General features: G+C 41.0%; 1 protein-coding gene across 1 annotated transcript; it reads left to right on the top strand.

The window, feature by feature from the left end:
• Positions 1-6100: 6100 nt before the first annotated feature.
• On the top strand, positions 6101-12555 carry LOC311001637 (tripartite motif-containing protein 2-like; the record flags this gene model as incomplete). The annotated part of the gene is made up of 13 exons (XM_083992746.1): positions 6101-6199; positions 7477-7625; positions 8667-8847; positions 9292-9551; positions 9649-9787; positions 9880-10065; positions 10168-10363; positions 11194-11297; positions 11417-11584; positions 11666-11834; positions 11965-12035; positions 12151-12291; positions 12397-12555. The coding sequence occupies 13 exons, from the start codon at positions 6101-6103 to the stop codon at positions 12547-12549; spliced, it is 2016 nt and encodes a 671-aa protein (XP_083848872.1). The 3' UTR covers positions 12550-12555.
• Positions 12556-16539: the final 3984 nt, after the last annotated feature.

Here is a 16539-nt window from a genome sequence, read left to right as displayed (position 1 = left end):
TTTTAGCATTTAAAGCAGAAGTTGTTTTGGCTCCTGAACGCACCATAACTTCTTGTCAGCCGATGGAGTTAGCAGTCCCCGCCCTCGTCATGGATCTATTGGTCCTCGTCCCTACGTCACCATGTTCACGCGCATCCCTTGGCTGCACACACAGAGAGGACTGCCCCTTTATGCCGTTCTCTCTCCTCATTGGATAAAGGTTGTAGGATACAAGGAAAGTTTTCTCCTGGGCTCAGAGCAGAGCAGAGTGACTGACAGACCCGTGTTTCAGACCAAACACTCTATAGAAGTGATTGCTGTCGGAAGATACAACTATTTAAGACTTATATTAACACAAAAATATCACTTACTTCTGCTTTAACAACTCATTCAACAATAAAACAATATATGGGCGTGGAAATGAAACTTGGAAAATCGGCTCTGCACATGCGCAAAACCACCAAGTAGCAGTTCTCGACATGTAGCAGAAATCGACAGAACGCCGGTCCATCATCCATGTTGAGTCCAGCGTCCTCACTTTCCTTCCTTTTCCTTTTCTCACCAGCGAACACTGAACTATAGCTTCTTATAGCGAGGCCACAGGTGTTGCTGTTGGTGGCGAGTGCGACGAGTCGACGTAAAGTGGGAGATAACGGCAGGCAGCGGGCCAGCAGGGGGCGCTGCACCAATCACAGGAGACTTTAGGCGCGTTTCCACTGCAGATAGGGTGGGGCTTGAGATTTACTCTGTGCTGATTGGTCAAACTCAAAGCAGGATGTGACGTTTAAGAGAAAGCCCCGAAATAAGCGGCATTTTAAAAACCCAACGTTACTAAAAACGCGAGACGGCCGGAAAACAGAGAGTTAGTCACTTAAATGTGTTCAGAAATGGCCGTTTGTCCTGTTTGTCATGCCTCCTTCTATGAGTTTTCACGAGTTAGGAAAACGAATTTGATTGGTCGTTATTGAGCGGGCGGGATATTCAACACTGCAAAGACTCAAAATCTTTCCAAGAATATTTGTCTAATTTCTAGTCAAAACTAATCTCTTTCCACTTAAAATAAGACTCATCACATAAAAAGCAGCTTGTTTTTAGACACTTTTTACTTCTTTCAAGCAGATTTTCACTTGAAATAAGTAGAAAAATCTGCCAGTGAAAGTAAGTTTTTTGTGCTTGTAATAAGAAAGAAAAACTTGCTCCACTATCAGATTTTTCTACTTATTTCAAGTGAAAATCTGCTTGAAAGAAGTAAATAGTGTCTAAAAACAAGCTGCTTTTTGATGCGATGAGTCTTATTTTAAGTAGAATGAGATTTGTTTTGACTAGAAATAAGACAAATATTCTTGGTGAGATTTTGAGTTTTTGCAGTGAAAGCTTGGGGCGAGACCGAGCTCCGTGTGTGTGTGTGTGTCTCAGACGTTTGAATGACGGATGACGGATCCAATATCAGTGGCTGATGAATCGTGAGCAGCGTGACGCATAATTTGTGCGCCTGCATTATCCAATGCGGAAAAAAATACCACACTTTCATCCCGGATTTAATCAAAAATAGAATTTTGCACAAAGTTTAAGTCTACATCATCGTCTGATAGTTGAGTTATTACACTAATTTTATGACCCAGAGTGGAATCAAATTCATTTTTCTTTTCCATGCAGCTTTAAAGACGAGAGTATAGCAGTAGGCCTAGTGAAAAAAAAAGGGTGATAAATATGCGATTGTGGGATTACGTGGTCCTATAAATAAAAGTGTAGAAACCAAGTATTTCATTTGTCGCATCATCAAATCAGAGTAAATAAACGGACTGAATGAACTCTGCCACAAAGGACGGACCGAGGAGGAATTATGAATGACTGAGACAGAAACAGAGAGATTAACTTTCCCACGGGAAGAATACACGAAGACAGATCAGATTACATGTGTGTGAGTGTGTGACCTGTATTTGTGTCAGTGAGATTCAGCTGTTTTAAAAACCAGTTTCACCATCCTGACCTGCAGAAAAACCAGCTCAACGTTACGTAGCATTGAGTTCAGTTCAGTCAGTGTGTCCTTTAAAATCTCTGTGGATGATTTGATGGCGTCTGGTCTGTGGAGTCACGAGGACGAGGACGTGAGTCAGTTTCTAATTTAAACTAAGTAGGTTTCAATTCGTCAGATCATAAACAACAGATCTAATCAGCTAACAGCCATCGTTTCAGTTTATTGTGGCTGTTAATTATGAATCTGGTTCAGCTTGTTTCATTTTACTGTAATCAACCTGGTTTAATGTAGAGTTGGTTTCTATCTCTGTCTGTTCATTTGAAGAAGTAGAATATAAAATAGATAGATAGATAGATAGATAGATAGATAGATAGATAGATAGATAGATAGATAGATAGATAGATAGATAGATAGATAGATAGATAGATAGATAGATAGATAGATAGATAGATAGATAGATAGATAGATAGATAGATAGACTTTATTGATCCCAAGCTGGGGAATTACAGTGCAGCAGCAGCAGCATTACACAGACACACAGTGACATATAGTATAAGAATATAAAGAATAAGAATATAAACTATACATAATAAAATAGTAAAATATAAAGAACAAACTATACATAATAAAATAGCAATAGCAAATAAAATAAAATGTGATGTACAAAAGTATATACAATAACAAATTGGCAGCGATGATTTTAGTGCAAGAATGCGCCTATAACCATGACACAGTTAAATTATGTGAAGGCAAAACAAGATAAATACAAGACAAATTGAAACGGAAAGAAAGAAAGAAAGAAAGAAAGAAAGAAAGAAAGAAAGAAAGAAAGAAAGAAAGAAAGAAAGGGTTCGATTGTCTCTCTGTCTATAAGCGACAGTTACAAACAGTCACCACAGTCAACACTCACACATGCTGCAAAGACAGCAGCCTCGCTTTTGCCCCATAATCCTTTGCAGCTTTGTACTGCAGAGAATCCTTGAATGAAAATGTGGGGGTGCAGCAGTTATGAGTGTGTGTGTGTATGTGTATGTGTGTGTGTGCGACAGACATAAAGTGTGTATTTGGTCTAACAGAATATTTTGGGGGGAGGATGAGGTGTAAAAAATAGGATTATGTACAAGATCACAGGGAACTCATCTCCATAACCTCGTCCTCCCCCCTTTATAAATTATTCAGAAGAATATCTTACACACAGATTATTAAATATTAACAATAACATTGACTGTTTCTTTATTTAAACATTTTAAACAAGATATTTTTTTCTTTTTTAATAATAAAAGTATAAAAAATATATAGATATAAATCAAAATGAAAAATTGAAATACAAATCCACTGATTTATTTATTCATAATAATACTATTGATAATAATATTAGTAGTTTTATCATTGTTTTAACCCAAATATTATTTGAAACATAACACATGTTTCCTGTCCTGTCTTGTATTTTTAACTGGACCCAGAGTCTGTATTAATAAATTATCTATCTATCTCTATCTATAAAAACAAAACAATATTTACAAACTAATTCATGTTTTTACTAAGTTTTTTTCAAGTTTAAAGCAGTTTATCTAAATTATATCATTTTTTCCACACACATTTTCAGTTATTATGTCTGTAAGTTTTGTTTAATGTGATTGAAACCATGTGATTCAATAACAGTCGGGGTTTTTTAAACACTGAATTGAATAGAAATGTGACTGATTCTCGCTCCCTGGGTCTATATTTAGGATTTTAGGATTAGAGGACCCGTGATTGCTTCAGTTCTTTTTTGTTGTTGTATTATCTCGTCTCTTCGTCTTCCTCGGACCCCCCCCCCCCCCCTCCACACGTTCTTTTCTATGCAGTCTATTACCATGGAAACCACAGCCTCCTCCCTCCCCTCTTCTGTCTGTTTCTCCATCACTTTGAAGACATTTCGGTGACCTACATTACGTCTCGAATGCAGAAGCTCTTTATTAGCGACGTGCTCGCTCGTTGTGGGTTTGTAGTTTCACCTCCATCGTCGTCCTCGTCCTCGTCGTCCTTCCGCCTGTGGACTGGATCCCACTGTGGATCGTACCATCTGGGAGTTTAATTGGGGTGTGTAGAGAACTGATGCACCATCTGGGAGGAACATATGGACATTCCTATAGTGGAGGAGACCGACTCACTGGGGATTTGTCTGTTTGTTTGTTTATATTTGTTTCATTCAGTTGGTGTTGGACATGAAAAACTTCCAGAGACTTTTGTGACCATTTTGCGGCATTTTGTTTGGGCGATTTTTGTATATGCTAATTGATTGGCCTGGTACTAATCATTGACAAAGCAGCATGATCGACAAATACATTTTTAAACAGGACATTTGTGTTCAGTGACATAAACTAATAGGACAAGACAGCTCTCTTGACATTTAAGCTAAACAATTTGTTTCTGTTTTTTCTTTTTTCTTTTATCATCATTTAAGTTATGAAAAACAAAACCTGGATTTATTGGTTGAGTCACGTCAAGATTTCATGACACCCAGATCATCTCAAAAGACTCAAGTATTTTGTACTATCATGTTGAACAAGAAAAAGGTTCAAGGTTTTCCTTATCACGTCATAAAAGTCAGATGGATGCGGCCTCCTAGTGGTGATTAGAGGAACTTCATCTTAAGATATTGACATTCAACCACAGTATTTTTTAGCCTCGTAAACCAGCCTCTCGCGGAAAGACTGTTCAGGTTAAACCTCTAACGTATTGCAGTTTGAGGTCCTTGATGTCAAACAGTGTGAGAACGGGATCATCCATATGTTCCCCACTTTGTAGGCTATTGGACCAGGGAACATATAACCCTTTTTCTAAAAAAGGCTCCTTTTCCCCAAAAGGACCCGGGGAACATGCAATTTTTGGTCCCATACCTGGAAGTGGAGTTGTGACTTGGCATATTTTTGAGTGAGAAGTTTAGTTGTGACTTTGAGTGAGAAGTGTAATTGTCCCATTGGTTGAGTTTAGGTAATGAAGAAAGTAGTTGGTTAAGTTTAGTAAAAAAGACCAGGTGGAGGCTAGACAGGCCAGATTGATAGAGAGAGTCCAGATAGGTAGAGAGAGTCTATCAAATGGCAACAGCGGGGAACATAGGATTCTTTTATTTTATTTTTTAAAAGGTCCTATGTTCCCTGGTAACAGCGGGGAACCTATGTTCCCCAGTATGTATTGCGACCAGAGAACATAGGACCCTTTTTCAAAAAGAGGGCCCTATATTCCCTGATCGGGGAACATAGGACCCGGGGAACATAGGTACGCTCCCGTGAGATCCACTTGTCCAACTCACCTGATAGAAAATACACACAAAGAAAAACAAATGACAAAATGTGACAATAAAGTGTTAATTTTTCTCTATCCCTGTTTATCTGCTTTCCCACCTAATCCTCATCCCTGTCTCTTCTCCCCAGGCCAGGAGTCTGTCCTCAATCTGAACCCGCTGTGAATTAAATCAACACCAAGGTCCATTGCTTCCCCCAAATCACAGTTAAAGAGGATTGGACCGCTGCTTCTCTTTTTTGGGGGGAGTGGGGGGTGATTTTCACAGATGTATTTTTTTCTTTTTTAACCCTGGGAGTAGGCGCCACATGGAGACAGATGGATGTTGTGGATTTCTAGATGCCTGGACCGTTTTTGTTTTAATGAAACTGGAATGTAATGGAATCATGTTTTATTGACCACAGGCTCAAACAAAGGGCATGTCCGTCATTGTAGCAACAATTTAAACCTTTGACTAAGGTGGATGATTGTACACAGACTGAAAACCAACACCCACAGCTGACTCTGCTCTGGATGCAAAGGTCCTGTAGTAAGGGGATCTTTAACCCCTCAGATGTGACTGCAGGCTCAAGAAAAGGCCCGTGTCCGAATGTTTAGCCTTCCTCCGACATGACACGCCTCTCCCAAAGAGCCGACATGTGCAAACAACCGTCATAAAGAGGTAAATTACCATTCTGGCTCTTTGCCGCGGCCACACAATGGAATAAAAGTGTGAGACAAGAAGTTTACACAAAGTCAACAACAAAAACCGACAGCAGGGATACTAAGATCTGAACACCCGGCCCCTCCCCCTGGCCACAGCGTGGACTAAGGGGTGTGTTGGGAGGTTCACCCCCACCAGGCTGCTGCCACTCGCAGATGGAGCCCCACCAACGCTCCCCAGATAGCAGCAGTGAGGAGTGCACAGTCCTGGAGGCTCCACCCGGAAAAAACACCTGCCCGCAGCATGCAGGGAAGGTGAGACACGACAAGACACACGACAAACAGACAGACGCTGTTTTCTTTTCTCAGCAACAAGAACCCTTTAACCCTAGAACACTAACGTTAAAAATAGTAACATCATCACTAACGCCGGGTATTTTTTACCCAATATAATATACCCATAAAAAAAAAAATCTCATCAAAGTATATTAAAATACAACAATACATGGAAAATTGAAGTGCACTTCCTTTATTTTCAATTATTATACAATGTTTCACAAAATGAAAGAAAGATATCATGGAGGACCCTATAAAAAAAATTCCAAAATTTGTGATTTTTTTTGTTGTTTTTTTAACAAAAACTTCCTGGGAACTTGTCCTTCAGACCACCCATTTGTGGGACATTTGAGCCTTATTTGGTGGAGAAATTTTTTTTCAGCATCACCAGAAATGGTCACCCAATTTAGAATACATAAACACTAACGTCGGGTGAAATCCACCCGAACATGTGCCTGCTGAAAAAACTAGGGATGGGAGCAGGGAAACATGCCTACCTTCAATGACGTCAGTGACAAGTATGAAGCTACAGGGACCCATGAAACTCAGACAACAGCAACATAATGAAAATTATGAAACAATAATTTCACGGTGTTAGTGTTCTAGGGTTAAAGGGACATTGTGTAACTTCTGGTGTTATCTATTCAAGAAAATCGATTATTTGGTTCTTCAGTCTGTTTTTCATTAACCAGTAATCCCCCCGATCAACAAAGTGAAGTGTTCCTTTCAGCTCTGAATTATCCGTTCATATCATTCATATCTCCATGGAGCGGGTAAGCTCGGTGCTGCTGCCATGTTGTCGTGTCGCCATGTTTTTACGTTCAGTGGCAGCGTGACGGTAGGAAACCACGGAAACTCAGCGGAGACACCGGAGCTGTCGGCTCAGGTCGAGGTGGCGTCTGTGAAAAGTCACCGCGGTAACGCAGTGAGGAGGAATGGAGCGTTACACTGATGCTGCATTCACCTGCAGTCGGGCAGACGGCCGTCGCTAACAAACCAGATGTCATTTTAGTCACAGAAGTCCAGAGAAAGCCGGTAACTTGTTTACATAGAAGTTTGTTTATGCCGTTACCTGCAGCGGCTGTCATCCGTCTGCCATCTGCCCAATTTCACATGAATGCAGCATGAAAAATACGATTGAGTATGAGAGTAATTCCTACACAATGTAGCGCCCACCTTTTCTGGCAACTTTATTGTGCAATCATGTCTGAGTTTCAGTCCTCTTTCTTTCTGTTTTTCTTCCTCTGCATCTCCAGGTGGCTGACCTGTACTGTTCGGCCTGTGAGTGTGCTCTGTGTGAGGACTGCCTGTCAGACCATGAGGAGCACCCGAAGGTTCCCCTCAGCCAGGCCCTGGAGCAGCACCGCAGCCGCCTGCAGGAGAGGCTGGGGATGGTCCAGAACAGGTGCAGATACACTTTACATGTCTACCTACATACTTACACAAGGAAACACAGGAATCACACAAGCAGGAGTAACAAAATTTCTTGCCAGAAAATCAAGGTACCTAGACGTAGCTACACTTAAGATTCTTGCTACAGCTCTAGTACAAAGCCAGTTTGACTATGCTTGCACAAGTTGGTTTAGTAGTATTTCAAAAAACCTAAGACACAGACTACAAACTGCCCAGAATAAACTTATTGGAGTGGCCCTAAAATTTCACCCCCGTACCCACCTGACGATGCATCACTTCAGAGCCATGGGATGGCTGAAGGTAGAGGATCGAGTGTCCATGCTCAAAAGCAGAGCAGTACACAATGTCCTATTCAATAACTCAGCCTCTTATTTTTAAGATTACTTCAGGCGAGTTAACAATAGTCACGACTACAGGACCAGGGCAAGTCTTTATAATGTCAACACAGTGACTTTCAGAACAGCAGTAGGGAAAAGCACCTTTGCCTATAGTGGGGCTTTAGCGTGGAACAGTCTCCCTGCTTCAATTAAATTAATCAGCTCGAAACACAGGTTTAAAGTAGCAGCGAAGAGGTGGTGGGTGGACTGCTTAAAGCAGTAGAGTATTTCCTCCATCATCCTGCAACGTGCCTCCGAGTGACTCATGTGTGCACTTTTCCTTAAGGTGTATTGCAAATGCACATAATCCTCGTTTTGTGTATTGTGTATTGCAAAGCTGTATTTACCATATACTGTAAATTACTTTTTAGTAGTAATTATTCCAATGTTAATGTTTTATCACCTAGCTCGGATTGTCTCAGAGGACCAAAGTGGAAATAAGTCCTGGACTTTTCTGTGTTATCCTCGTCAGTTTTTTGTATTTCTTTTCTACTGACAAATAAATCAAATCAAATCAAAAAAACAGTGAGACAGGAGTAAAGAGAGAGGGTGACACCTAGTGGAGACAGAGGGAAATGCAGGATTATGGACCAACAACAGTGTAAGATTATTTTTGGCATCACGTTTGTTGAAATTTCTGTTCATTTTCCCTCCAGACTCCCTCAGATTTCAGACGCATTGTCCTTTGTTAAGGAGATTCTCCAACAGCTGACCAACCAGCGGACTTCCATCGAGGAGGACATCCAGTCCAGCTTCGAGGACCTGCACAAGCAGCTGGATGTCCGGAAGAGCGTTCTGCTCATGGAGCTGGAGGTCACATACGGACTCAAGCAGAAGGTGAACACAAGAAAAAACAAGACTTTGATTATTGTTAATGAGTGAATAGTGTTATAAAGACTGTTGTTCATTCATGACGGACAAATATGGGCACATGTGCAGACACACACGTAATCTGTATGTACTGTCTAGAGCTAGACTTCAGCTCTGTATACTACCTACTGCTGTAACATGTTATGTCAAAATGTCATAAGTAAAGAAAATGTTATGTCAAAATGTAAAAAGCAGAAGAAAAGAAAAGATTACGATAAAGATTTCATTCTGTGGGTAATGGGGGCGGGACTAGATAAGCTTTAGCTTCTCCCGCTTTCCCTTTCGGCCATGTGAATTGTATTATTTGAACTAAGATGAAGTGTGATGATGATGATTCAATTGACATGCCCGAAATAAACAAACAAATAAATAAAAAATAGATAAATAAAGACCTTCTCTGTCTGCACACAGGTCCTCCAGGCCCAGGTGGACAGCCTTCTTCGAGGGGAGGGGGACATCACCACCACCTGTACCCAGACGGAGGAGGCTCTGGCTGGGGAGGCGTGCGTGGCCAACCTGCAGGCCGAGCGGGAGCTGGGGGAGCGGCTGGCAGAGCTGGCCAGCCTCGGCCTGCCGTGTCAGCCGGAGGAGAACGACCAGCTGGATCTGGTGATGGAGACGGACGGGCTGAGGAAGTCCATCCACAACCTGGGGACCATCGTCACGACCAGGTGAGGCCAAAGGAATCTGACAAGTGTTTGTTTGTTTGTTTTGTTCACTCATTAATTCAACTCATTCACCTGGCTTCATCTTGCTCCTCTTGTTTAGTGCGGTGGCGAGCCAGAGCGAGGCCATGGGCATCGGCCTGGAGCAGTGCATCGTGGGACATCCTGCGTCCGTTACCATAGTAACGAGAGACAAGTCAGGGGGCGCTTGCAAGAGCGGCAATGCGATCCTGTCAGCTGAGGTTCATTTTACACCCACAGTCAAGTGAAATATCATCGTAATGCGACACATAATGATGGAAATGTACAAAACATGACTCATGTGTTGATCCAGGTGTTCACCCCAGACGGCAGCATAGTGGACGGAGAGATATTGGACCACAAGAACGGCACTTATGAGTTTGTGTACACGGTGCCGAAGGAGGGCAACTTCTCATTGGCCCTCCGGCTGTACGACCAACACATCAAAGGAAGTCCCTTCAAACTGACGGTCGCCAGGGCCTACGAGACAGAGGTCGAGGTAGGTGGAGCCTGTGTGACTTTATCTGACGAACAAACAGGAGGAAACCCCCAAATCAGTATTTATAAGCCATGTACTCTCTGGTCATCGCTGCCTCTCCAGGTGTCTCCCTCCACCACCACTGCGACCAACTCAGCAGCCAACGCCACCCCATCCACAGGCTCCTCCGAGGGGGCCAAGAGGCGAGGGAAGTCCCCTGGGCAGAAGAAGAAGGGCTCCAAGAGGGCCAGCAGTGCCCTAGGCACCCCACGACGCAAAACCCAGAACCCCATCGAGGATGACCTCATCTTCAGGATTGGTGAGTCTTAGTCTTTTCTCCTCTTATTGGTCTGGTTTATCTTCCTCTTATCTCAGGTTGTGATTTTGGTTTGTCAAACTTTGTCCTTCCTTGAGCATGTGTATTATCATGTTTCAATCGCATTGGTATCTCTTTTTTTTTTTTTTTTTTTTTTTTTATTGTGAAACACAAGACAAACAACATAACGGACATACAGCAATGGATACACAAGATGTGCGTGTGTAGTTCGAGTGCAGTGTAGTGGTGATGGTAATAGTGCAAATATAAGGAAAGAAATTAAGGAATCACGACGGTGACATAGGTCGCAATAACAAACAGGATATAAAGGGTAGTAGGGATAAGGCAAGGCAAGGCAAGGCAATGTATTCACATTATTTTCATATTCACTTAGTCAATCAGAGAGCTGCTGTGTTCAAAAGCGTCAGAATTTCTGATCTTTCCATTCAGGTTTGTATTTTTTATGTGGTACCTGACCTGTCGAGGTTAAAACTGTCCCAAATATACTGTAAAAGTCACAAAAAAAAAAAAAAAGGATTGGTGAGACATGAGAGTCAAATTGGTCTTCACTGGGTTTCAGTTGTTGCTCTGAAATGCATGAATCTTAGCAGTTTTTCAACACTACTAGTAACTAATAGCAACATATACCTTAACCGAAAAAGGACCAAATTTCAAGGGCGTAGAGCCAAAACGAGGTTTTCGGGAGCTGAGTTGCTCTGTCAAAGGGTTGATGCCAAAATTAAACAAATCTCTCTTACTTCAGAACAAACAGGTATTAAAGAAAGGTTACAGCCACTGCATGAGTTTTATCAGATTGTCCTCGCTCTCTCCAGGAACAAAGGGAAGGAATAAAGGAGAGTTCACCAACCTCCAAGGAGTGGCTGCCTCCAGTACTGGCAGGATACTGATCGCCGACAGCAACAATCAGTGTGTCCAGGTAAAACATATTTTTGTCCAGCCCTTATGGCCATTTTAATGGTTCAGTCTTGGTTGAAGTTACAGGTCAATGAACATATCACGACTAGAAGGATCCTCACAACTGTGCTCCCGCTACAGATTTTCTCCAACGAGGGGGAATTCAAGACTCGTTTTGGGGTGCGGGGTCGGTCACCGGGGCAATTGCAACGCCCCACGGGTGTGGCCGTTCACCCCAGTGGTGACATCATCATCGCCGACTACGACAACAAGTGGGTCAGCATCTTCTCAAGCGACGGCAAGTACAAGGTAGGTTTCAGCTTGACTCTAGAACTAATTGAGACTAACATGTCTTGGTCTTTCTCATTGGTTGTATTTATTGCTCAACAGGCAAAGCTTGGCTCTGGCAGACTCATGGGGCCGAAGGGGGTGTCCGTGGACCAGAACGGTCATGTGATTGTGGTTGACAACAAAGCGTGTACTGTCTTCATCTTCCAGCTGACCGGCAAGCTCATCACCAAGTTTGGTAGTCGAGGCAACGGTGACAAGCAGTTTGCAGGTAGTGTCAGTTGAAGTGTAATAAAACCGAAAGCAAAATGTCACTTCAGTCAAGTTTGTTTTCTATGTTAGTTTAAGTTAGTGTAATCCTTAAAAGTCCATCCTGTTGTTTCTATGTTCTTGTCCTGAAGGTCCACACTTTGCAGCAGTGAACCAAAACAATGAGATCATTGTGACTGACTTCCATAATCACTCTGTCAAGGTACTGACCAAACGTCACATTGATAAAAGAACACAATTACCAGTGTGAACAAATCCAGGGGAAGTTGAGGAGGAGATATAAAGATAGATTCCGATATTCTTTCTCTGTCTCTCAGGTTTTCACCCCCGATGGAGAGTTGGTGTTGAAATTCGGCTCTAATGGTGAAGGAAACGGCCAGTTCAACGCTCCCACTGGTGTAGCTGTGGACGTTAATGGGAACATCATTGTAGCTGACTGGGGAAACAGCAGAATACAGGTACAACAGTGCAGCACAGCAGGTGCAAACGTGTAATGGTGAGGACACCCATTCTTTGGAAAATTAGCAAAACATTTTCCTGTCCCTGTTTTCCAACATTTGCAGGTGTTTGATGGCAGTGGTTCCTTCCTCTCCTACATCAACACGTCTGCCGACCCTTTGTACGGACCCCAAGGTCTGGCTCTGACCTCAGACGGACATGTGGTGGTGGCCGACTCCGGCAACCACTGCTTCAAAGTCTACCGCTACCTACAATGATGGAGGCTTGGATGGCGAAGAGGAGGGCAGTGAGGAGAGGTGGTCGGAGGGGAGCGGTTGAAGAGTCGAGATGTGATGATGCACGATGTCAAATTCGAGGAACTATTGCATGAACCTCTGTTGCTGACTGTAATGATGGAAGCAAGAAACAAAGAAAAGAGCCGTAACTACACCACAAGACAAGTTTGTATTGTTGTCTGTAATGGATCAAGTAAGATAATCAAAAAAAGACAAAAAAAAAGGAAAAAATGAACAAGGTGGTGGCTCAAACCATCAAACCAAAAGTCTGAAGATCCTTACGTGGATGGGAATGCGATCTCAACCACATGAAATGAGATCCACAATGCAAGATTGGAGGAAAAACAACAAAAGATGGATTATTGATGTCAAATTCTGAAAGGTCCTCTTTCTTCCAGGCTGGCATGAGGAGAACAACAGAGGAATGAATGACAACTGGCTTTAAAAAAGAAAGAAGGAACAAATATAAGCTGCAAATAAAAGGATGAAGACACTGCTGGAAACCACTGCTTCAAAAACACACACTGGAGTGAATGATGGATGAAGGGATTGAAGAGGCAGCAAAGGTTTGAATGAATAAATAAAAGACGGTAATTTGGAGAGAGTGGAATGGAAAGTAGAAAGATTTCTACTGTTCCACCTTCTTGTACAGGTAAATAATGGTCAGTGAGCTAAAAGAGGTCTATGTCTCAGTTCAACATAATATACAACTTCACGCCACTACCACACACTTCACCTAGTCTTTGCACGGTAATTTACATTAGCACACCAACATCCGTGCTCACATTTGGAGGCTATAGCTTTAGCTACCAGAACTCAGTGGTTGTCAGTGTGCACTTGAGCACCTACAGGATTTTAAAATGGTCAAGCAATAGAGGAGGCCAGCTCCCAGCTTAAATCTGTAAAATACTGTCTGTGAAATACTGGTGAAAGATAAAAAGTCAGTCTTACCCAGCCAAATTTCCTTTAACTGTGGAAACGTTTGTAAAGTAAAAGACATGGACCGCTTTTAGCCTCTTGTCCATTGTTTGTGCGTTAGGATTGTCTGAATATGGAATGTTTCTTTTCTTACTTGCCATATGCTAGTATTCTTTACAAGTCTTAGGCAATAGGTTCATCATTAGATATGATTGCTTGACTCTGATTCTGATTGTTTGAATGACTGATTCATTGGGTTGATGCATCGAAGCGGCGACGACGTCTATCTATGCTTGGTTTGAGTGTTCATATATATTTTTCCTGAAGCATCAAGAAGATTGCAAGGAGAAGGGAGAAAAAAAATAACTTTAAATCTATCCTATATATTTGTGAGAATACCTTTAATAATATCATGTAAAATGTTCAAAATTATCAACATATTTGGAATCAGCAACATTTTTACACACTCAGTTCTGCTCGCCATCTCAGTGACAAATGATCGAGTGGGGGAACTCCGGAATGTGTCCATTCATTCCACCATTGACTGAGGGTTCTAGAATGCATTGAGAATTCCGAGGAGAATCGTCGTTTGCTTGTACAATTCCACGCGGTCTGCCATCTCCCATAGAAGAATACCTCAGTGTTCTAGAAGCATGCCTCTATGTGATTGTTGAACAACCCGATTTCCCCCCCCCCCCCAAAAAAAAATCCCAAAACGCCAGGTTTCAACCGTATAAGCTCCCGTTTTTTTTTGCAAACACTTCATCCACACCTAAACTGTAAAGGACAGTTGCAAAGCATTTACAAAATGACTTCTGGAAAAGTGCTGTGTGATAGTAATTAATAATAATAACCATTATAATATGAAGCATTTACATCAATTATTCAATAGGCAAGAAAAGCATTAAAGTTACTCAGCCCACCGTTGGACAGTTTTAATTAGCATCATTAATACACAGAGAAACTAAAAGAAGCTTGTGGTAGAGGAGCTGCTTGTGGTCAATTGTTTACACTATGTCATCTGTTGAAGCAGGAAAACATGACTACGTTCACCACAGATGAAAGGTTTTTCATATTTATTTAAGTTATTACTTCTATTTATTTATTTATTATTTATTTATTACTTATCCTCCTTAGGTATTTTAATGTTTATATCTTGCCATTTGATTGTGTTCCACCATGTGCATTGAAATTCTTAAGTGCCCATTATATTTCTTCTTTTTTATACATTTCATCTGTTTAGTTTAATCAAAATATGATTGTTGGTGATTGCTACGTTTTGTATTGGCTGTTGTGAGTGGACAAATCAGCGTTTAAAATTTTATTCTATTTTTCTTTTCTAAAAGTTGAAGGTTGTCGTGCTGTCGGATTCTCAATCTACCCAGTTAGCAAAAACAACTCATTAGCATTGAATTTCTGTTCGTAACCAATTGATTCTTTTGATGCAAAATGAGTTACATTACAGTAAAATGGCTGACTGTAAAAAAGAAACAAAAAACTGAAGTGCTGCTGGTTTGGTCAGGAGGTTCATTTTGAAATCCTAACATTGTCTATTTTGTAAGAATGTGTGCAACTAAGCTAACACAATAGTTTTTACTTGTTTGTAGGCATTTCAGCGCTGAATGCTAACAAGACTTGTCACAGACTAGCTATAGTTTAAAATCTGTGAGCTAAGTGCATGTACAACTCAAACAATAGATTAAAATGAAAGTTGTGAGTCCCAAGACGAAAAAACTGCTAATGTTTTTTTTTTTTCGTCATTGTTCAGATTGTCTGTAAAAAAGTACATTTCTGGCTTTGTTGAAATACCTGGTAGTTCTGCGACAGAGAAGATTTTTGAAATTCTTGGCTCTATTGGTTGTTTCAACAAACTCAGACTGTGACTGTTTTTTTTAAGTAATCTGGGCCTTGTTTGCTGGATATTCAGCCTTAATGTCAATAATATGAATGTTGTTTCAAAGCTGATACAATGGAATTGCCTTCTGAGTAATGATTTGAAATTCATGTTCAAACACACGTAAGTTAAGAATGATCTTAAAACAGATATAATTAGCTAGTTTGCAGATCCATTTGAGGTCTTAACACTGAGAAATTAAGAAATTCCTTAACCAACACCACAGACACTTAATTTGTCATTACAAGTGTTTACACGTGGCTCAAGTGTGTCGTCGTCAGTTAGCACCATGACATGAACATTTCAGTTAATTTGCTCGACTTTTCTTTTGCCTCAAATAGATAGTAGTAGTATTTTGGAGTACATCTCTTACAGTACTGACCAGTTTCTTACACTGACTTGCCTGCTCTTTCTCTCTCTGTATTTACTATCTGTCATGTCTGTTCACTGTTATGGACTATCTCTTTAATATTCACACACACTCAACACTGAAATAAAGCATTGATTCCTAAATGGCAGCCATCTGTTGTGGTTTGGTCTTTGTCAAAACTCTGCATATTGAAAAGATCTTAATGATTTTGACTGATGAGTTGCTGAAAGAAAAAGAAAAGGATGTATGGTATTTTAATGTGTTATATTACATTGTTATATTTCCGACTCATTGCCCATAATCAATCAATGAAGCAGCAGCGCCAAATGAAGCCTTACCCCAAAGGCAAATTGAATAGGCGACAATTTCTTTTTCTTTTCAAAGTCCTGTTTATTTTCCATACATACACAAGACACACCTGTATCGACATCATATATCATCATATGTGTTTGTTTAGTTGCTTTTAGAGGCTGCTTATTTTACTCATCTGATAAGCCGGAGTTTAATTTTAGACACAGTCATTTGCAGAAAATATTTATTCAAATCCCTTACATCTGTTACAGCAAGAAAACAAACTGTACAAATATCTGAGATACGGTACAGTATATGTTATCCACTATGGTTGCAACAATTGATGAACACTTATACCACGCTTTTCTAGTCTTTAGGATCACTCAAAGTGCTGTACACAGTTTTCAGTATCAGTTATTTTCCATGATATTAAAGGTCCCATATTATGCTTTTTTTCATCCATTTCATATAGGTCTAAGTGGTCCAATCACATTGTATT

Source organism: Trachurus trachurus (assembly GCF_905171665.1).
Source record: "Trachurus trachurus genome assembly, chromosome: 18".
Lineage (NCBI taxonomy): Eukaryota > Metazoa > Chordata > Actinopteri > Carangiformes > Carangidae > Trachurus > Trachurus trachurus.
Note: the sequence above shows the minus strand (reverse complement) of the source record. Positions and strands in the feature narration are given on the sequence as shown.